Source organism: Mytilus galloprovincialis, chromosome 10 (assembly GCF_965363235.1).
Source record: "Mytilus galloprovincialis chromosome 10, xbMytGall1.hap1.1, whole genome shotgun sequence".
NCBI classification, from domain to species: domain Eukaryota; kingdom Metazoa; phylum Mollusca; class Bivalvia; order Mytilida; family Mytilidae; genus Mytilus; species Mytilus galloprovincialis.
The window spans coordinates 31,099,694-31,118,753 of NC_134847.1; the positions used below are offsets into that span (position 1 = coordinate 31,099,694).

Sequence of the window (19,060 nt, forward strand, 5' to 3'; positions counted from 1 at the left end):
ATTTAAAAAATAGTCTTCTTGCGAAAGCTAGTACAAGGTTTTATGACATATTTGATAGGCTTTATACATGTTATAATTACCGGTAGGCTTAAGTGATCATTGTTTTAAATAAAGAAGAACGACCACGTCATAATTGCTAAAATGGTAATTTAGATGTGACAAAAATCTATATATCCTGTATATGTTTTTTTTAAATTCAGGCCGGTATCACATATTTGGATAATTGGTGTAGTCTATCCCTTATATGAACATCTCCTCTCAAAGTCGTCATTGTAAATTACTGATACAAAATTCGTTCTAATTTTTTAGCAGACAATTTATGATTTACGCATGGAAACATGACGTACCTTTATTTTACCGACTTTACTTTTCATTAAAATCGACAATATTTGAACCTTCTTCATTGTTCTTCTAGCACCGAAAAAAATCCACATTTACTTCAGCCGACAAAACACGGTTATCATGATTAAAATTGAGAATGGAAATGGGGAATGTGTCAAAGAGACAACAACCCGACCAAATAAAAAACAACAGCAGAGGGTCACCAACAGGTCTTCAATGTAGCGAGAAATTCCCGCACCCGGAGGCGTCCTTCAGCTGGCCCCTAAACAAATATATACTAGTCCAGTGATAATGAACGCCATACTAATTTCCAAATTGTACACAAGAAACTAAAATTAAAATAATACAAGACTAACAAAGGCCAGAGGCTCCTGACTTGGGACAGGCGCAAAAATGCGGCGGGGTTAAACATGTTTGTGAGATCTCAACCCTCCCCCTATACCTCTAACCAATGTAGTAAAGTAAACGCATAACAATACGCACATTAAAATTCAGTTCAAGAGAAATCCGAGTCTGATGTCAGAAGATGTAACCAAAGAAAATAAACAAAATGACAATAATACATAAATAACAACAGACTACTAGCAGTTAACTGACATGCCAGCTCCAGACTTCAATTAAACTGACTGAAAGATTATGATTTCATCATATGAACATCAGGCACAATCCTTCCCGTTAGGGGTTTAGTATCATACCATCATAACATATATGAGAAGAACATAACCCGTGTCATGCCAACAACTGTTTTTAGAATAAATGTGTTTAGTTCCGATGCAAAGACCTTATCAGTGACTCAATATTAACGCCAAAATATGCAATCTTTAATGACTTGACAACAGTATCGTAATTATATCCCTTCTTAATAAGTCTATTCAAAGGTTTTGTAAGTTTCTGAGGTGAATACTGACACCTTTGTGCTTTATAAAGAATATTTCCATAAAAAATTGGATGTGAAATACCTGAACGTATTAGAAGTCTGCATGTTGAGCTATATTTACGAATGATGTCTTTATACCGATGATAAAATTTAGTAAATGTTTTGACTAGTTTGTGATATCGAAAACCCTGGTGTAATAATTTTTCAGTAATACATAAATTTCTCTCGTTAAAATCTAAAACATTGTTACATACACGAGCGAATCGTACAAGTTGAGATACATAAACACCGTAAGATGGTGACAAGGGAACGTCACCATCTAAAAACGGATAATTAACGATAGGAAATGAAAAATCATCCCTTTTATCATAAATTTTAGTATTCAGCTTTCCATTAGTGATATAGATATCAAGATCGAGAAAAGGGCAGTGGTCATTGTTAGTATTAGCTTTATTTAAAGTAAGTTCAACAGGATAAATTTCATTGATATACATACTGAAGTCGTCATTATTGAGAGCCAAAATATCATCCAAATATCTAGAAGTATTATTAAATTTGTTTATCAGATGTTGTTTCGATGGGTCTTTGCTTATTTTAGTCATAAATTGTAACTCATAACAATACAAAAACAGGTCCGCAATAAGTGGTGCACAGTTAGTCCCCATTGGAATTCCGATAATCTGACGATATACGGAATCCCCAAAGCGAACAAAAATGTTATCTAGTAAAAATTCAAGGGCATATATAGTATCAAAGCATGTCCAATTAACATAGTTTTTTTGTTTATTGCTACTAAAAAATGACCTAAAAGAGTTTGAACATATGTATTCACATTCTGATTTTTTGAATGCCCATTTAATTAGGTGTGTGAATTTTTTCTTAATGAGAATGTGAGGCAATGTGGTATACAGGGTAGAAAAATCAAAACTTTGAACAGATTCAAAATCCCCAATATAAGCATGCAATTTATCAAGTACTTCCAACGAGTTCTTGACACTCCAAAAGTAATTTATTCCACTATTTTCGAAGGCCTTATTTGAACAATTTATTATCAGGTTTTTAATTGTACCAAGTGTGCTGGTAAGAAGAATAGACAATTTAGTAGTTGAACAATGGCTTGAAGACGAAATAAATCTATATTTGTAAGGGGTTTTGTGTAGCTTCGGAAGCATAGTTGGGACTTTCATTGTATTTGGCTCTGCTTGTAAAGCGGTGCCTAAAAGTTTATGTTTATGTTTATTACAGATTTCGTTTTCTGAAAATGGAGTCAGTTGGAATGTTGGTGAATTGGTGATTTCCTTTTTCAGAACCTCAATGTAAAATTTACGTCAAACAATAATAATATTATTAGCAGCTTTATCTGCCGGGACAAAAACAAATTCCTTGGCTAGTTCTTTTAGTTTATGTTTGATACGAGAAATAGGTTTATTGTGGTTATTGTTTATAGTAAAATGTTCTTTAAAATGTTGAATACGTATATCAACTATCTTCATTACTGAATTAAAAAAAGAGTCCAAAGATTTTTTGTCAGCTTTTTCCCGTTTTATCCATTTCATACAGTAAGTATGGAGTGAGTCGTGGATGATATTACGACACTCATTCCAATTAATAATTGACGGGGGACGATATTTAGGTCCTTTACTGAGGAATGATTTTAACTCTCAGTCTTGAACGATGTTAAGATCTCCTGTTATAACATGGGAAATGGGTCCATAAATATATTCGGAGTTACTTCAATTACATGAAGTAGGTGTATTTTCACTGATATTAACATCTCTACACAATTGACTATAATTAAACACAAATTTCCGGGTAGATTTCTTGTAAATATAACAAATAAGAGGTAGCTCAGTATTGTCAAAATATCCAGGAATTTGTTCTTTAACAGAATGGTCGTTAAATATACCGGCAATATTTACAAAATCAAAGCCTTTATTAACATACTTAATTTTAATAAAATGTTTTTTATGATCTTCAGGGCGATCAATTTTGGGAAATAATTTAGAATAACAATATGCCATAATAATTTAAACAATTTCATACTTAGGACTGCTATATGAAATTGTGTTGCAATCCTCCAAAATTTTATTTAACTTATTAACCGGTAACGAACAGAGTTTTGTTAACAGATAATGTCTGCCGTTGTTTTTTGAAATAGAAATTAGGTCCGAAATATTGGTATGATTGGCCCGAAATTTTCTTTGATTGCGATTTGTTCTACGACCGTGAGAACGTTTTTTACGAACAGTTTTAGAAACTATATCCAAAATGTTAACGGAATTTGTTCTAGATATATAACCAATTCCCATGATATTATCATTTAGACCGAGAGGGTAAACTGTCTGTAATTTTTTAATCCAATTTAATTCAATTATTTTCCGTGATCGTACAAACTTTGAATGCGATTCACCAGGCTGCTTATTTACTACTTCTAAATGTTGAACTGCTAAATATTTAAAAGGATGGTTGTGCTTCTTAATACCAGTTCCCTGTAACCATCAAAATTGTGTGGCCACGCATATTCTTCAATCTTCTTTATATTGCACATATATGATTATATTTATGTCTAATTAAAAAAAACATAACTAATTAATCGAAAAAAAAATATGGTTGCCATGGTAATTTGACCAAAATAATTTCCTGCAATTTTTACATTGCAAAAAAGCAGAAATTGGCATTTTTTGTGTGCTAATTTTTTATATGTTGTGTTTCTTTGAATATTTTCATCTTTTGTTCTTTCAATAGACTTTGTCTGATTATTCAATAAATTCAAAATGAAAGATTGTTACATCTTCATAGATTTTGATTAAAACTACACCAAAAAGACTAAATTTCAATTTTTTGCCAAACAAGAAAACTATTAAAAATGGTGAATTTTCAATGAAATTTATAGAAAATGCACATGGGTTAGGACTATTTTTTCAAGTTTGGCAATTTAGCAGTATACTAACTAATACTTTTGTAAAGTTTCAGTTTGGGGAAACTTATATTTATCTTTTTTATTTTATTTTGAAAAAATGTCATAAACGGAATATATATCTGCTTTTTCCATTTCTTACTCAATTTGTTAAATAAATGTACATAAAAATCAATCAAAAGAAACTTCTTTTTTTATTTATATCCTTAAATACCACTTTAAAGGAAATTACGGTACAGTTTCAGCAAAATAATCAAACTCCATACAGCGTTATCGTTCGGGTCATACTTCCCTTTCTCTAGGATTGGAAGTACAGAGTTACTTCCCCTTTGCTTACTCTCCATTAGAAAGACTTGTTTTACCTTGTTTACATCACTATCATGCATAACAACTTTGGTCAGAGAAATATTTGTTTTTAAAATGATATAAATGGAAGAGAACATTTGCACATTTCATTTCTATGAAAGATCACCAATATGTGATGAAGTTGGTAAACATCTAAACTTTGAAAGTTTAAGTACAGTTGATCAACTGATAATACAGTCCGATATCGGAGTTTTTTGGGGTCCTGCTACCTCAAAAAATTACAGTATCTGCCCTTCTCATGTTAAGCTTTTTAAAGACAAACACAAATCAAGACTGAGAAGGTATGCATGCAATGTACCAACCTTTTTTGCATCAGAACATGATCATGAAAAACAAAAAACTAAAAGAAAACTTGGCCAGGCAATTCGTGGTGACAGAAGAGTATCATCAGACCAAATGAGAACAATCTACAATGAGTTTGGAGTTGTGATACCCATAGGAACATGTAAGTTTGAATTAGTTAGAGTTATAGAACATATATAAAATTTCATGACATGAATATATATATTTATTTTTATTTATTTTTTTTTGGGGGGGGGGGGGGGTGTTTACAGGCATACATGTAGCAGGGGCAGGGGGAACTTTTCCATTTGTGGTAGGGGTGGTGATTTGCTTGCAATTACAAATGTACATTTATATTTAGCCGTCAATATATTGCATAAAAAAGGCCAAATTTAGCTTCAGCATATGTATAAATAAAGCAAAAATTTATTTGTATACATGTACCTGTTATTTGTACAATAGAGGGCTGATTACAGGATAAATTAATTTAATAATATACATGTTCATTGTTCATGTTTTAATTATTTATGTATCTCATTTGCATGTATGTTCTTTTAATCAAATAATTCTTTCCTGCAGTATGAATCTATGATACTAATATACCATCCTAAATTGCCTAATTTGGGAAATCCAATGTACCATCTAGATACCAATCTTTTTGTTGAATTTGAGAAAATATGACAATATTGATTTATACCTTAGACATGCATGATTGGCTGCTGATACATAATTGCACTTGAGTGATTTATCTATATCCAATCATTATATTGATTGAAAGAAGACTCAATCTCTCATCTAATGTATAGATTAGATATTTTAAATGTACATGTAATTATACAAATGTATGTTCTAAAATATGCTGGATGCACAATTTTAAATACAACATCACTGCTGAAGTTCTAATCTGTTAATAAATTGAAATTAAAATGAATAATACTATATTAATTTAACCTTCATCATGTTCATACATTGTCTGTATCGGCTACTATTAAAATACTTTGTATTATTGCATAGCAATATAATATTTCCCACAGAAAGTAACAAAAAGTAAGCTTGCAATAAATTCTAATATTGCACTAATGCAATAATTTTTCGAAATTCATGACGTCATTAACGACAAAATCTTAGTTTCAACCAATTTTTACTTTCAAATATTATATATTGCTATACAATAAAAGAGTTATTGCATGAATATTGTGGAATATTGTCCTTCATACAAACATAAATTGCACTCGCAAGCTCATGCAATATAAAATTCTACTCAGGACAATATTCCACAATATTCATGCAATAACTCTATATTATTGAATTATGATATATAAAAAAAATACTAATTGTAGAAGTTGAACATATTGAAATTTATGTTACAATGTACGATGGCCGAAGTAAGCCGACAAAAATACAATTTTAACTTTGTATAGTACTGTACAGAAAGTTTGCACATAGTACTTTCTTGTCGTTTTACTTCCTGGTTAAAAGATAGTACTCTGTACAGAAAGTTGGTACATAGTACTATCTTGTCGTTTTACTTCCTGGTTAAAAGATAGTACTCTGTACAGAAAGTTTGTACATAGTACTATCTTGTTGTTTTACTTCCGGGTAAAAAGATAGTACTCTGTACAGAAAGTTGGTACAGTGTACTATCTTTTTATGGGATCAGAAAGTACAAGAGCAGAGTTTGTGGAGACTAGCTATTTGATTTATCGACGTATTTTTATCTGTTTTTTTTTTATCATGTTCATTGACTTTCATGATAAATTGAAAGGGAATGTTAGATATAAAACAGTCTGCAAAGTATGTCAAATTCTTGAGCGTTTTGTGTTGAAAGTCACACACGTAGAAATGAAACTGATAACTTTTATGTACTTGAAACAAACATAATAATATACGCAGGTTTTTTAGCTTGAAAACGCTGGGACGCATTATTTTGAAGTAGGAATGGATATATTGTAAAAACTATACATGTAAGTACCTTATTTCCACACTCGTTTTTTCAACATAATAATATAATATATTATAATATAATATGTTTTTATATTAAATTCTAAAATTATTTCTTTATAAACGTTAACTTAGATGTCATTTCGTATAAATGGAATGGAACATATATAAGATAGAATATTGAAATCTTTCATTGTGTACACCATCAATTTTGGATGTAGATTGGATACATCAAATCGAACCATATAATGTGTATGTGTTACTACAACAACTTCTGCTATTCTGTCACATAGTTTGTGTTTATAGATAAACTAGGAAGATGCACATGTGGTATGAGTGCCAATGAGACAACTCTATGTATGTATACATGTATTGAATGTGTTATTGATGTTGATGTAAATCAAATGGGTACCTTCAGTCTATATATCAACACAACAATGTTAGATCTGTAAATTTGCTTTCGCAAATTTTTTGTTCTTCCCTCTCCGGGATTCGAACAATTTACAGATCTAACATTGTTGGGTTGATGTTTAGACGAGTTGTATATACATACTAGTAATGTACACAGCCATGTATCACCATCATTGCTGGTGCTCCGATGGATAAATTTGTTGTAGAGTTGTCACTGACTCAGACGTACTTATATATATATATTGGTGTCACGATATCTCAGTAGCATATAGACTTTGGTAATAAAGATTCACATAAAGAGTTCAAAACATTTTTATTGTAGAATGGATTTTCTAGAAGAATTTCGTTATACAGATGTACCATTTAAAGATATTTCCTTGATTGTGAGGAAGAAGTACAACATTTTAAGTTAACATAAGGATTTTGTTTAGGTGAAAAAGTTACAAATTATTATATTTGAAGCTGTCGAACAGAACTATAGCCCCTTCAACATAATGTTATCCATATTGTGAGTTAGAGGTGTGAGATGTTTTCTATAATGTTCCCCAAAAGAAAACAACGCTGTAAAAATCCCAGATGTAACTTTATTTTTTTTCTTGATGGTGTCGGAATCCATCTTTTCTTTTAATTCCCCCCAAATGTCAGCTTTACTGTTCCCTAAAGTTCACATCCTCACTTTTGTACACCGTTCTAATATCATGACCCTCTTCCTAAAAGCTTGCAATTCCTCTCCACTGAGTTCCCGGGCTTTTTGCTGGATTATTTTTTTTTTTTCGAAATAAAATTTAATTTTCTTAAGTTAGATATGCCTTCGTAAAGGCCTTTCACAATTACTCCGTTCCAACATATATACAGCTCTAGCAGGTCGAATTTGGTCAAATTGTAGTTCTCCGATCAATTACCATTTATTTTCACTTTTCAATTATTTTTTTTTATAAATTTATATCATTTTATGAAGTTCAAACTATCGTATCATCGGCCCTTGTCAAATTCTGAAAAAACTAGAAAATTTATCACAAATATTGATATCACCGTGAAAATCAGTGATTGGCAGGGATTGCATGCGTCTCCCTTGTACTGCTGAAGATAATATTACACGCACTTCCATAAAATGACATGCGCACTGCACTGGACGTACAAATAGCCACTCCGTTAGGATTTTGTGTAAGATATTCGGATTCCTAGATTCCCCCCCTTTTCAATTCAGGATAATATATCCTGCCCCATAACACCCATTTTTCTTTTCATACAATAATTCTATAGCTCTTAAAAGTCATTTAACAAAATTTAAACAGATTCTAGATTTCTTTTCTTTCGATTTGAGACTCTAATAATACCAATGCAAAAATAAGGTAAAAGCCCGAGCCAGTCTTTTCCCAGCTTTTAAAAAATCGGATATCTCTAAAAGGAGTTTCATAACCTATTATATCAACAGTTTTACTTTAGCCTCTGTTTTTCCTAAAATATTGCTATTTCAACTGATAGTTTCAATTTTTAATCCTTATTTTTTTTTAATTCACCTAATTATATATAAGAACATCCTTGACAATTTCAATTTTTACTTGTTATTTTTTCTTTATCAATCTTCCTTCTTTTCTGTTCTTTATAGCCAGTGTTTACGATACTGCTTCATGCCAGTTGTGCAACAAGAATTAAATCTTCTGGTTGAAAGATGGAATAACCACCATATTTCGGCAAATAGAAATGCAGCATGTCCAAATGGAAGACCCAACACTCTTCATATTGCTCCAGAAGATTCGGGTAAATGATAGTGACAACTGGTTTATTTTGTATTCAAGATATTAACAACATATTTATCAAAGGAAGCTTTATTTGATGATATCTAAATTTGTTATGCATTGACTGTAATCATTCTACTTTTTTTCAATGGTAAAAGACCTGAAAGGCATTACACATGAGTATCTATTCGGTTTGTTGGTCCTCCTCTTGGGGATTCTGATTACTAGTATGTGATTACTTGATCAAGTATTAAAGGACTATTTGATTATCTGGTTATTTAGACTGTATATGTTTTTGATTATCCTTATGATAACCAAGTTTTAGTAAATATTTAATGATTTTCGGGATTATATTGCGGACAAAAACAAAAGAAGTGTGATTATGTCATAATTCATACAACCCCGAACCCGAACCACATAAAAACTTGTGGAAAATTGATTTGCCGGACTGTCGGATGGACGGAAAGACGGACGGACAAACGAGAGTGCAAACCTAAAGTCCAATTCGGCTTCGCCAAAAAGGACTAATAATATGTACTGACAATGATTGAAAATAAACAAAAGAACCCATGACAGGAAAAAAATGAGAAAACAATTTCGCCAAAAAAGTGAAAATGAATGATTCATCCTATAAAATCATCATCTCCACAAATGGGCGCACATTTATACTAAAACAGTTTCAATTTTTTATCGAAAGGAAAAAAGCTTCCAATGCTTATCGGCACTTAAACCATAATTTAAAGAAAGTAAACCTCTAAACCCTTTTCATTGATTTTTCATTTAAAGGTGAATAACGCAAACAAAATAAATTGGTGCAGTCCTATTTATATAATTTACCCTGTTGTAGGAGGAACTGACTGTCTTCAGCCTGTTGAAGAAATTGATATAGATTTTGCATTGCACTTATGCAAAGTATCAACCATATCTGGATCTTAAGAATTCGACCAAAGAGCAGCTGACCTATACCAAAATTTGGCATGGAAAGAAGCAGAGAGATGGGAAGATGCGTTAAAAAAGTACTTTTATCTCAGAGAAAAAATGTTAATAAATGCTTAAATTGTTTGTTTGAATTATCTGTTTATTTTTCTGTTTAAAATATTTGATGTTTTTCTTTTCTTCTTACCTGGAGTAACCCAAGGCTACCTCCTTATTTTTTACTTAATGCTAAAAAGAGGTTATAATACCTTACACTATAATATGTAAAACAGTTTGTCGTTTTTTTAAACCCATGTCACCAAAAGCATCGTCACCACTACGTCCGTCTTTCCAAACGACTCGCGTTTATAACTCCTGTCAAAGTGTTCTTGGCTTATATGAACAGTATTGATTTTATATTTGTCTTAACTGTGAGTTGTAACAGAGACATTGTATTATATTTCTCTGGTTGTAATGTGCAAGCATCTTGTATACGTACCATGCTTCCTGTTTGTCAATAGTTTCATGAAATGCTTCGCTGAGCACAGTATGATACGACCGCAGAGGTTAAACCCTGAACAGTTGGACAAAGTTTGAACACCCTATTCAAGTTTGATACTGGCTGAATATGGATTATGATAAACATTTTATATGTATATACAACATGTAGGTTCAAAATAAATGTGGTCAAAGATCTTAAAAATCTTTTGCGCAATACTTTGCCACTGAAGAATTCTTCTTGTAACTTTTCAAAACTTTTGAAGAAAAAAAATATGACCCCCCCCCCCTTCCCCCCGCCCAAAAGAAAATGGGAAAAAAATTCCTATAACCCCCTAAGTCAAGCCCATCATTCCCTATGTGATATGGAACATTGTAGTACAAGTTTAGAGAGATCCATACACTTATACCGTTATTGTCTAGAAACTAGAATAAAATGCTCCACAGGGCGCACCTTGATATGACCGCAGAGGTCGAACCCTGAACAGTTGGGGCAAGTATGGACACAACATTCAAGCTTGATACAGCTCTGAAAATGAAATGGTGCAGTCCTATTTATATAATTTACAATTAAATATTTCTTGCTATTGCGCAATACTGTGCAATTGAAAATACTTGCAATTGCATAATACTGTGCAATTGAAGATTTCTTGGTATTGTGCAATACTGTGCAATTGAAAATTTCTTGCAATTGCACATAATAATTTTGGATCTTAATTTGGACCAACTTGAAAACTGGGCCTACAATCAAAAAACTAAGGACATGTTTAGATTCAGCATATCAAAGAAGCCCAAGAATTCAATTTTTGTTAATATCAAACTTATATGAATTTTGGACCCTTTGGACCTTCATGTAGACCAATTTGAAAAAGGGACCAAAAATTAAGAATCTACATGTTCAGTTAGATTCGGCATATCAAATAACCCCAATTATTCAATTTTTGATGAAATCAAACAAAGTTTAATTTTGAACCCCAATTTGGACCAACTTGAAAACTGGGCCTACGATCAAAAATCTAAGTACATTTTTAGATGAAGCATATCAAAGAACCCCAAAGATTAAATTTTTGTTAAAATCAAACTAAGTTTAATTTTGGACCCTTTGGACCTTAATGTAGACCAATTTGAAACGGGACAAAAATTAAGAATCTACATGTACAGTTAGATTCGGCATATCAAAGAACCCCAATTATTTAATTTTTGATGAAATCAAACAAAGTTTAATTTTGAACCCCATTTTGGACCAACTTGAAAACTGGGCCAATAAACAAAAATCTAAGTACATTTTTAGATGAAGCATATCAAAGAACCCCAAAGATTCATGTTTTGTTAAAATCAAACTAAGTTTAATTTTGGACCCTTTGGACCTTAATGTAGACCAATTTGAAACGGGACCAAAAATTAAGAATCTACATACACAGTTGGATTCGGCATATCAAAGAATCCCAATTATTCAACTTTTGATGAAATTAAAATTAAGTTAAATTGGTTACCCTTTGGGCCCCTTATTCATGAACTGTTGGGACCACACCTCCCAAAATCAATCGCAACCTTCCTTTTATGGTCATAAACCTTGAATTAAATTTCATAGATATCTATTTACTTATACTAAAGTTATTATGTGAAAACCAAGAATAATGCTTATTTGGGCCCTTTTTTGGGCCCTTTTTCCTAAACTGTTGGAACCAAAACTCCCAAAGTCAATCCCAATCTTCCTTTTGTGGTCATAAACCTTGTGTCAAAATTTAATATTTCTATTCACTTAAACTAAAGTTATATTGCGAAAACCAAGAAAATACTTATTTGGGCCCTTTTTGGCCCCTAATTCCTAAAATGTTGGGACCAAAACCAATCCCAACCTTCCTTTTGTAGTCATAAACCTTGTGTTAAAATATCATAGATTTCTATTCACTTTTACAAAGTCAGAGTGCGAAAACTAAAAGTATTCGGACGACGACGACGACGACCCCAACGTGATACCAATATACGACCAAATTTTTTTCAATTTTTGCGGTCGTATAAAAATCTTAATACATGTATAGATTCAGAATATCAAAGAACCCCAAGAATTCAATATTTGTTAAAATCAAACTAAATTTAATTTTGGACCCATTAGACCTTAATGTAGACCAATTTGAAAATTGGACAATACTGTGCAATTGAATATTTCTAACTATTGAGCAATACTGTGCAATTGGATATTTCTTGCTATTGTGTAATACTGTGCAATTGAAGATTTCTTGCTTATTTTTTGGCCCCTAATTCCTTAACTGTTGGTACCATAACCCCCAACAATCAATCCCAACCTTCCTTTTGTGGTATTGAACCTTATGGTAAAATTTCATGGAGATCCATTATACTTTAACTAAAGTTATAGTGCGAAAACTAATTGTGTCTGTAAACTAACTTGACCGATCGCGTACGCTGGTGACCTTTTTTAATTGTGGTGTTTACAAAATGTATAACACTTTTTATCAGAGGTTTTTCTGTTTTATGCAGTTTATCCAGAAACAAATAGCATATGTATAAATGTTATTTGTCACTTTTCGGAGAAAAAACATTGACTTTTTTCAATTTATACATATTTTGTCCAATTACGCATATCATTTCTTTTTGTTTTTAATAATAAATCAAATGCTTTTGGTTTCATTCATACAAAAAAAACAATGATAACTAGGAACACAAACATTCTGTACAGTTCAAGACATTTTTAAAAGGTAGTTCAACTAATGTAAAAATGGTGGTTAATATGTACTTTCTGAGTCCATAAAAAGATAGTACACTGTACAAACTTGTCTGTACATATTGCTATCTTTTTACCCGGAAGTAAAACACGAGATAGTACACTGTACCAACTTTCTGTACAGAGTACTTTCTTTTTACCCGGAAGTAAAACAACAAGATAGTACTATGTACAAACTTTCTGTACAGAGTACTATCTTTTAACCAGGAAGTAAAACGACAAGATAGTACTATGTACCAACTTTCTGTACAGAGTACTATCTTTTAACCAGGAAGTAAAACAACAAGAAAGTACTATGTACAAACTTTCTGTACAGTACTATATAAAGTTTAAATAGTATTTTTGTCGGCTTACTTCGGCCATCGTAACAATGTATTCATGTAAACAACTATCAATTGCATTACAGGTATTTGCAGAGTATGTAGAAGAAAATGGTTAGGACAAAAGGGCAATGAAGAAAAATGTAATGATGTTATTTGTGGTCCACCATGTACAGATTTGGAAGAAGATGATTTTATAGAAAACATTGTATGTAGATTTTTAAATGAATATTTAAATGCCAGTTTTTACAAAAAATACAATATACATGTACATACATTTGTACATACATGCAATATTAAGATCATACCATGTCCATGTGAAAATATGATCTGCCAATGAGACAAATATTTATCATATGATAAACAAACAATCTATTTCTAAATGAAAATACAAACTACTTTAAGGTCATCCTATGACCATAACATTGAGCAAAACCCATATATGTATCTTTCATGTCTTTTGATTGGAAATTAACAGTGTATTGCTTTCAATATATGTAGGTATAAAACACAGTATTTCTGGTATTAATTACTTGTAATATCCAATATGTACATGTACATGTATTATTTATATATATATTATCAACAGAGTGCAATGTTATGAATGTAATATGATAATTGGTAAAATTCATATATATATATGTCAAAGGGTCATAAATTTCATCTTCTGGTTAAGAACTATAAAACCTGTGTTCTGATTTTTTTACCTACATGTAATACAATTAGTGATCACAAGTTGCTGACATCTAAATATGATATACCATGAAACAGGGTAAAATGTCAGAACATGAAAAATGGGTTGTGTAAAAATATTTTATTCTGGAATCATCAGGTAAAAGACATATTTGATTTCAAATAAGATTTTTGAAGGTTATTCACTTAATCTCCTTTACTTTTGAAATATTTACATGATTTATACATTATTAAATCACATGTCTGTATTTGCATAACATTTGTGTCAGTTTGTTAGTCTCTACTGTGTTTTGAATATTATATTATATCATCTACATGTCAGCTTGTATACTTTCATGTAGGCACAGCTGAAATGGGATTCAGATGAAATGGATGAATTAAATGTGAACTTAAAGGACATGGAACATGTTGAAAGTCTACCAACCCTCAGCCAAACTACATCTACATGTATAACTGAAGATTCAAGTCAAAACAGTCAGATTTCAGATTCATCCCTAGTACAAACTGATAAGCTGTCTAACTTGAACATATTTTTACAACAGTCAGGTGTTAGTCCTGTCAAACACATGCAAGGTTCATTCTTATCTAGTGAAAGAACACAAAGGAGATATTTACAAAAAGCCAATGATTGCCTTGCAGTAGTAATTGAAGCAATTTGTCCTAAAGAAAAAGAGGCCTTTATGGAAAAATTTGTAGAAAGTCTTTGTAAAAGTACAGCAGTTGAAAATAATCAATCATCTAGATCATGTGGAGTGAATGTTTCAATACTAAAAGAAATCTATGACCGAGCAGAAACCTGGACTTTCAGAAGGCAGATTTTATCAATTTTGGCTTTTGAACACACGTACAGCCAAATGAAACAGGTAAAGTACACGTAAAAATTATTACATAAAATTGAAAAAGGAAATTGGGAATCTGTCAAAGAGACAACAACCCGACCATAGAACAGACAACCACAGAAAGTCACCAACATTAATACTAACATTCCACTGAGCATGAAGCTTAATTTATGTATAAGAATGTAGCCTTAACATTCATCTTAGACTAAATAAAAAGTATGTGTGGTTTCAGTTACATCTGAAAAAAAGTTAGGGTACAATGTAGGTAGGTAGAAATTTTTTTTTTTATTTTATGTCTTTTTTTTAACATTGAGTCTATGGGAGCAACATTCTGACTTTAACAGTGCTTAATGAAAAATGACAATAAAATCTTTTGGGTAGGCTATTTTTAAGCCGAAAAAGTAGGGACGGTAGGGTTACTGGAACCACACATATATTTTTATTTGGCCTTAGGTACTCAAACTTTATAGAGATAGAAGAACATATGCCATGATGTGGTATGATTGCCAATTTAACAACTCTCAACCAGAGATTAAATGACATAGAAGTTAGCAACTACAGGAATACTACAGTATTCAATAATGAGCAAAACTCATATAGCAAATTAAGCTATACAACATGGAGGCTATTATTTTTGTTGTTTGAATCATTTTATAAATGTACTGTTATACATAAAAACTACAGTAAATTCAAAGTTTTTTCCCCTTTTTTAGATGATACCTGGTTTAACCTCATACAGGTATTATGCAGCAAAGAAACACATTTCTGAAGTTGGATGTGGCCTGCCTATTCAAGAAATGAAACAGACGAGAGAAAAAATTGACCCATGTCAATTAGAACCATTTCTTGACTTCATTACGTCATCACACATTATCAAAGACCTGCCATTCGGTGAAAGGAAACTGAAACTTTCTACTGGGGAGACTATTTCTACACCAAATGTGATCAGGGCTATTGCTCCAACAAGTATCATCAGACAGTACAAGCAGTTTTGTGAAGATGAAGAAATCAGACCATTGGGTTGGTATTTAAATAAGTACTGTTAAGATCACTGTGCAATTAATATTTCAATTGATGAACTTAATGCATATATAAACATGATTAATTCATGTAATTAGATTAAAATATTTATATCAAAATTTAAGAAATATTAGTTTTGATTATTTGATTGCTTTCATATAATTTTGAATGTAAAGCACTATCAAAATCACAATGTTTCAATTCATAAATGTAATTTTTATTTATGTTCTTCAACAATGAAATAGAAACCACATGTACATTGTTTCTTGTATTATTCCTAGTTTTTACAATTGCTTGTTATTCATAAGACAAAATTATATTCATGAAAATCAGAAGATGTGGTCTGCTTGCCAATAACAAGAATAAGAGATGTAAAAGTAAGCAACTATATGTATATTTGTGTTACTGTATGGCTTTCAACAATGAAAAAAAATTGTTGTTCTGATAAACATGTTATGTATACATTTATATCAACTGGAACAATATCAAGTGACATACTTCCTGTGTTTCAATATTTTAAATCACCCATGCAACTCATCTACAGCAGGAATTTTCAAGTTCTAAATTACTTGGTATGTGCTGCTTCTCTGCTAAACATGTGACATTAAGGAGTAAGAACAAAGACTGGTCAGCTCAGAGTCAGAATAATGTGTACAAGTAATGTGACAAGTTTTCTTGCAGACTGTTACCTTGTGACTAGCATGTTTAAAATCTGGCTCAACGTGTGGGTCTTACACAAAACAGGGTTCTTATTCTTAGGCCGTGTTCACACCAAACTCCATGTACAGTAAACTTGTTTACAATTAGTTTAACGTACTGGCCATTGGTTTCACATTAAATTTGTTCACATCTATACACCTTGTTTAATTACCTGTACATAAGATTCGTTCACACTTGTAAACTCTATGTCATTTAAATGTTCCATTACGTAGAATCGAATGAAAAGTTTTCGGACAACTTTTCTAGCAGTAAGGGAACGACCATTTGACTCTGAATAGGGGGGATGGAAATATTCCAAACCCCAATTGGATAAAGAAAACAATTCTGGTTCTATAGATGATAAAAAAATATTCTGAATCAAGAGTTTCCCCACACATTATAGTGTTAAATATTGAAGAAAAAAAAATTTGATTACCAGCATCAAATAAAAAAAACAAAAAACAAACAAACCCGTAAAACGTTTGCGCGGAAATAATTCTGACTCAGATAAATAAAAAATATACCCCCCTTTTTTGAAGTTAAGTGGTTGCTTCTTTATGAAAGCCATTTTGATGATTTGCAGTAGTTTAGGGATACTAAAGATGTCTCGATTAAGCATTAGAAAACGTAGGCTGCAACAGCGTGCTTACAGACGAAGAAAGATTGGTATATTAGGGATCACTAGATTTCTATCTTTTCTGTTTGTTCAAATGGTACTCTTCTCCAAGAAGTATTTGGCAAAGGGAGTGGGGGGTGGGGGGTTATGTTTTTTTTTTTTTACTTTTTAAGTGTAATTTCACGGATCCGAGATACTGCACAAACAATACATTTACCTCACACTTTTTAAGTAATGCATTTATGAGTGAATCGTTGTTTGAGTAAAGACCAGTGGCAAATATTTCTGTGTAAGTCAAGTTTATTCGGAAATACCTTAATTTTCAAATGAATTATGTGTTCGGCAATGATGCTGCTTTGAGTCTTGATAAGGGCTTAATAAAGCTACGTTAAGTTTTATTTCTAAACAAAACAAATAAATATCTCGTAAATAAAGTTTAGACAAATATTTCTGTAAAGAACTTTTATTATAATAATTGCTATAAATATCAATTTTATTCAAAAATCGTTTCTTCTTTAAATATGCACGGTGAAACTAATGTTTTAAATGCCTAGTTTTATGTACACTGAATCTACACAAGGCCTACATCGAGTATCGACTGCATGTAGACAAAACATGATTTACACTACATGTAAACATTGAGTTTTATCAATGGGAACGTAATTTTGTTTAGTTTACGTGTGAGTTACACTTACACAACACCGAGTTTAGGTCAATGGGAACACGGCCTTAATTCATTAACATGATAAACATACAAACTATTTAATGACTGCTCAAATAACATGTTCAAAATTCTGAATAATAATGAAATTTTTTTTTCAGGCACAAGTACAATGTATAAGATTCTAGAAGAGTGTGCCGCTTCTGTTAGACATAGTATGGAAGGGTTGGACTATTATGTGGCTGAAGGTGGAAGAGCGTTTAGAGATATTGAAGAAATTTTGGAAGGATTTGATTGTGAAGATGAGGATATCAAAAAGATGAAGGCTGATCTTCTTGAAGTTAAAAGATACTTAAAGTCTGATTATAAGGTATTTTATACTACTATAATACATCTCACCTTTGATAACATTTCGTATGACCTTCATCTCTGAACCCAGGTAAAAATAATGGAAATTTAATGACATTGTTGTTTTTTGCTACTTTTTGTATGACCAGAAATTGACATTAACGAATTGATGCAATGGAAATTTTTGACGTTATCCAATCAAAATGAACTTTACAAATGATGTTGCATTAGAATTGAAATTAGACATTGCCATCAAAGGTCAAATATTGATTGTTTTTACTCTTTGGTTGGGTTGTTGTCTCTTTGACATATTTCCTATTTCAATTCTCAATATTATCACGTGTATAAATAATCTTTTCGTGAGTGATCTCCATAATTTTGATTTTCTTCAGGTACATGTACGAGACATGGCTCAAATTGCAGACCATTGCAGATCATATGCACTGAGTGATATAGACAGTAATTTCAGAAATGACTGTAAACATGAACATACACTTTGTTGTACTCAGTGTCTTTTATTAGAATCTTTTATGGATGATGTTCTAGTTAAAGTCAACAACAAAGAAAAGGATCACACAGATCAAGTTATGTTTAAGGTAAAAAAAAAATGATGGACCTTTCAGTTCAGACTAAAATCAGAAACATGATATCAATATACAATTAAACATTTTATGCAAATCTAAGTTGATTTGAAAAATGAATAGACATTTATTTTGGTAACCATCTGAATTTTAGAGTTAGAACTGATAATGTTAGCCTTTATTCACCTATTTACTTAATGCTCAATTTTGACAGCAATAAAACCAAACTATCAAATAATCTTGCATTTTGTA

General features: G+C 31.5%; 1 protein-coding gene and 1 long non-coding RNA gene across 3 annotated transcripts in view; both read left to right on the forward strand.

The window, feature by feature from the left end:
* Positions 1 to 4,451: 4,451 nt before the first annotated feature.
* Positions 4,452 to 19,060, forward strand: part of LOC143048920 (uncharacterized) — a 30,307-nt gene continuing 15,698 nt past the window's right edge. Inside the window, exons 1-6 of the mRNA XM_076222781.1 lie at positions 4,452 to 4,947; positions 13,438 to 13,559; positions 14,386 to 14,907; positions 15,597 to 15,903; positions 18,041 to 18,249; positions 18,620 to 18,823. Coding sequence (XP_076078896.1) covers positions 4,566 to 4,947; positions 13,438 to 13,559; positions 14,386 to 14,907; positions 15,597 to 15,903; positions 18,041 to 18,249; positions 18,620 to 18,823 — 1,746 coding nt within the window. The 5' untranslated portion in view covers positions 4,452 to 4,565. The remainder of the gene's footprint in view (positions 4,948 to 13,437; positions 13,560 to 14,385; positions 14,908 to 15,596; positions 15,904 to 18,040; positions 18,250 to 18,619; positions 18,824 to 19,060) is intronic.
* On the forward strand, positions 6,631 to 9,937 carry LOC143049091 (uncharacterized). Of its 2 annotated transcripts, XR_012970055.1 has the most exons (3): positions 6,631 to 6,748; positions 8,746 to 8,897; positions 9,723 to 9,937. It is a non-coding gene; the product is annotated as an uncharacterized LOC143049091 (long non-coding RNA). The 2 variants fall into 2 exon arrangements; XR_012970054.1 differs by lacking the exon at positions 6,631 to 6,748 and having other exon boundaries at positions 8,740 to 8,897.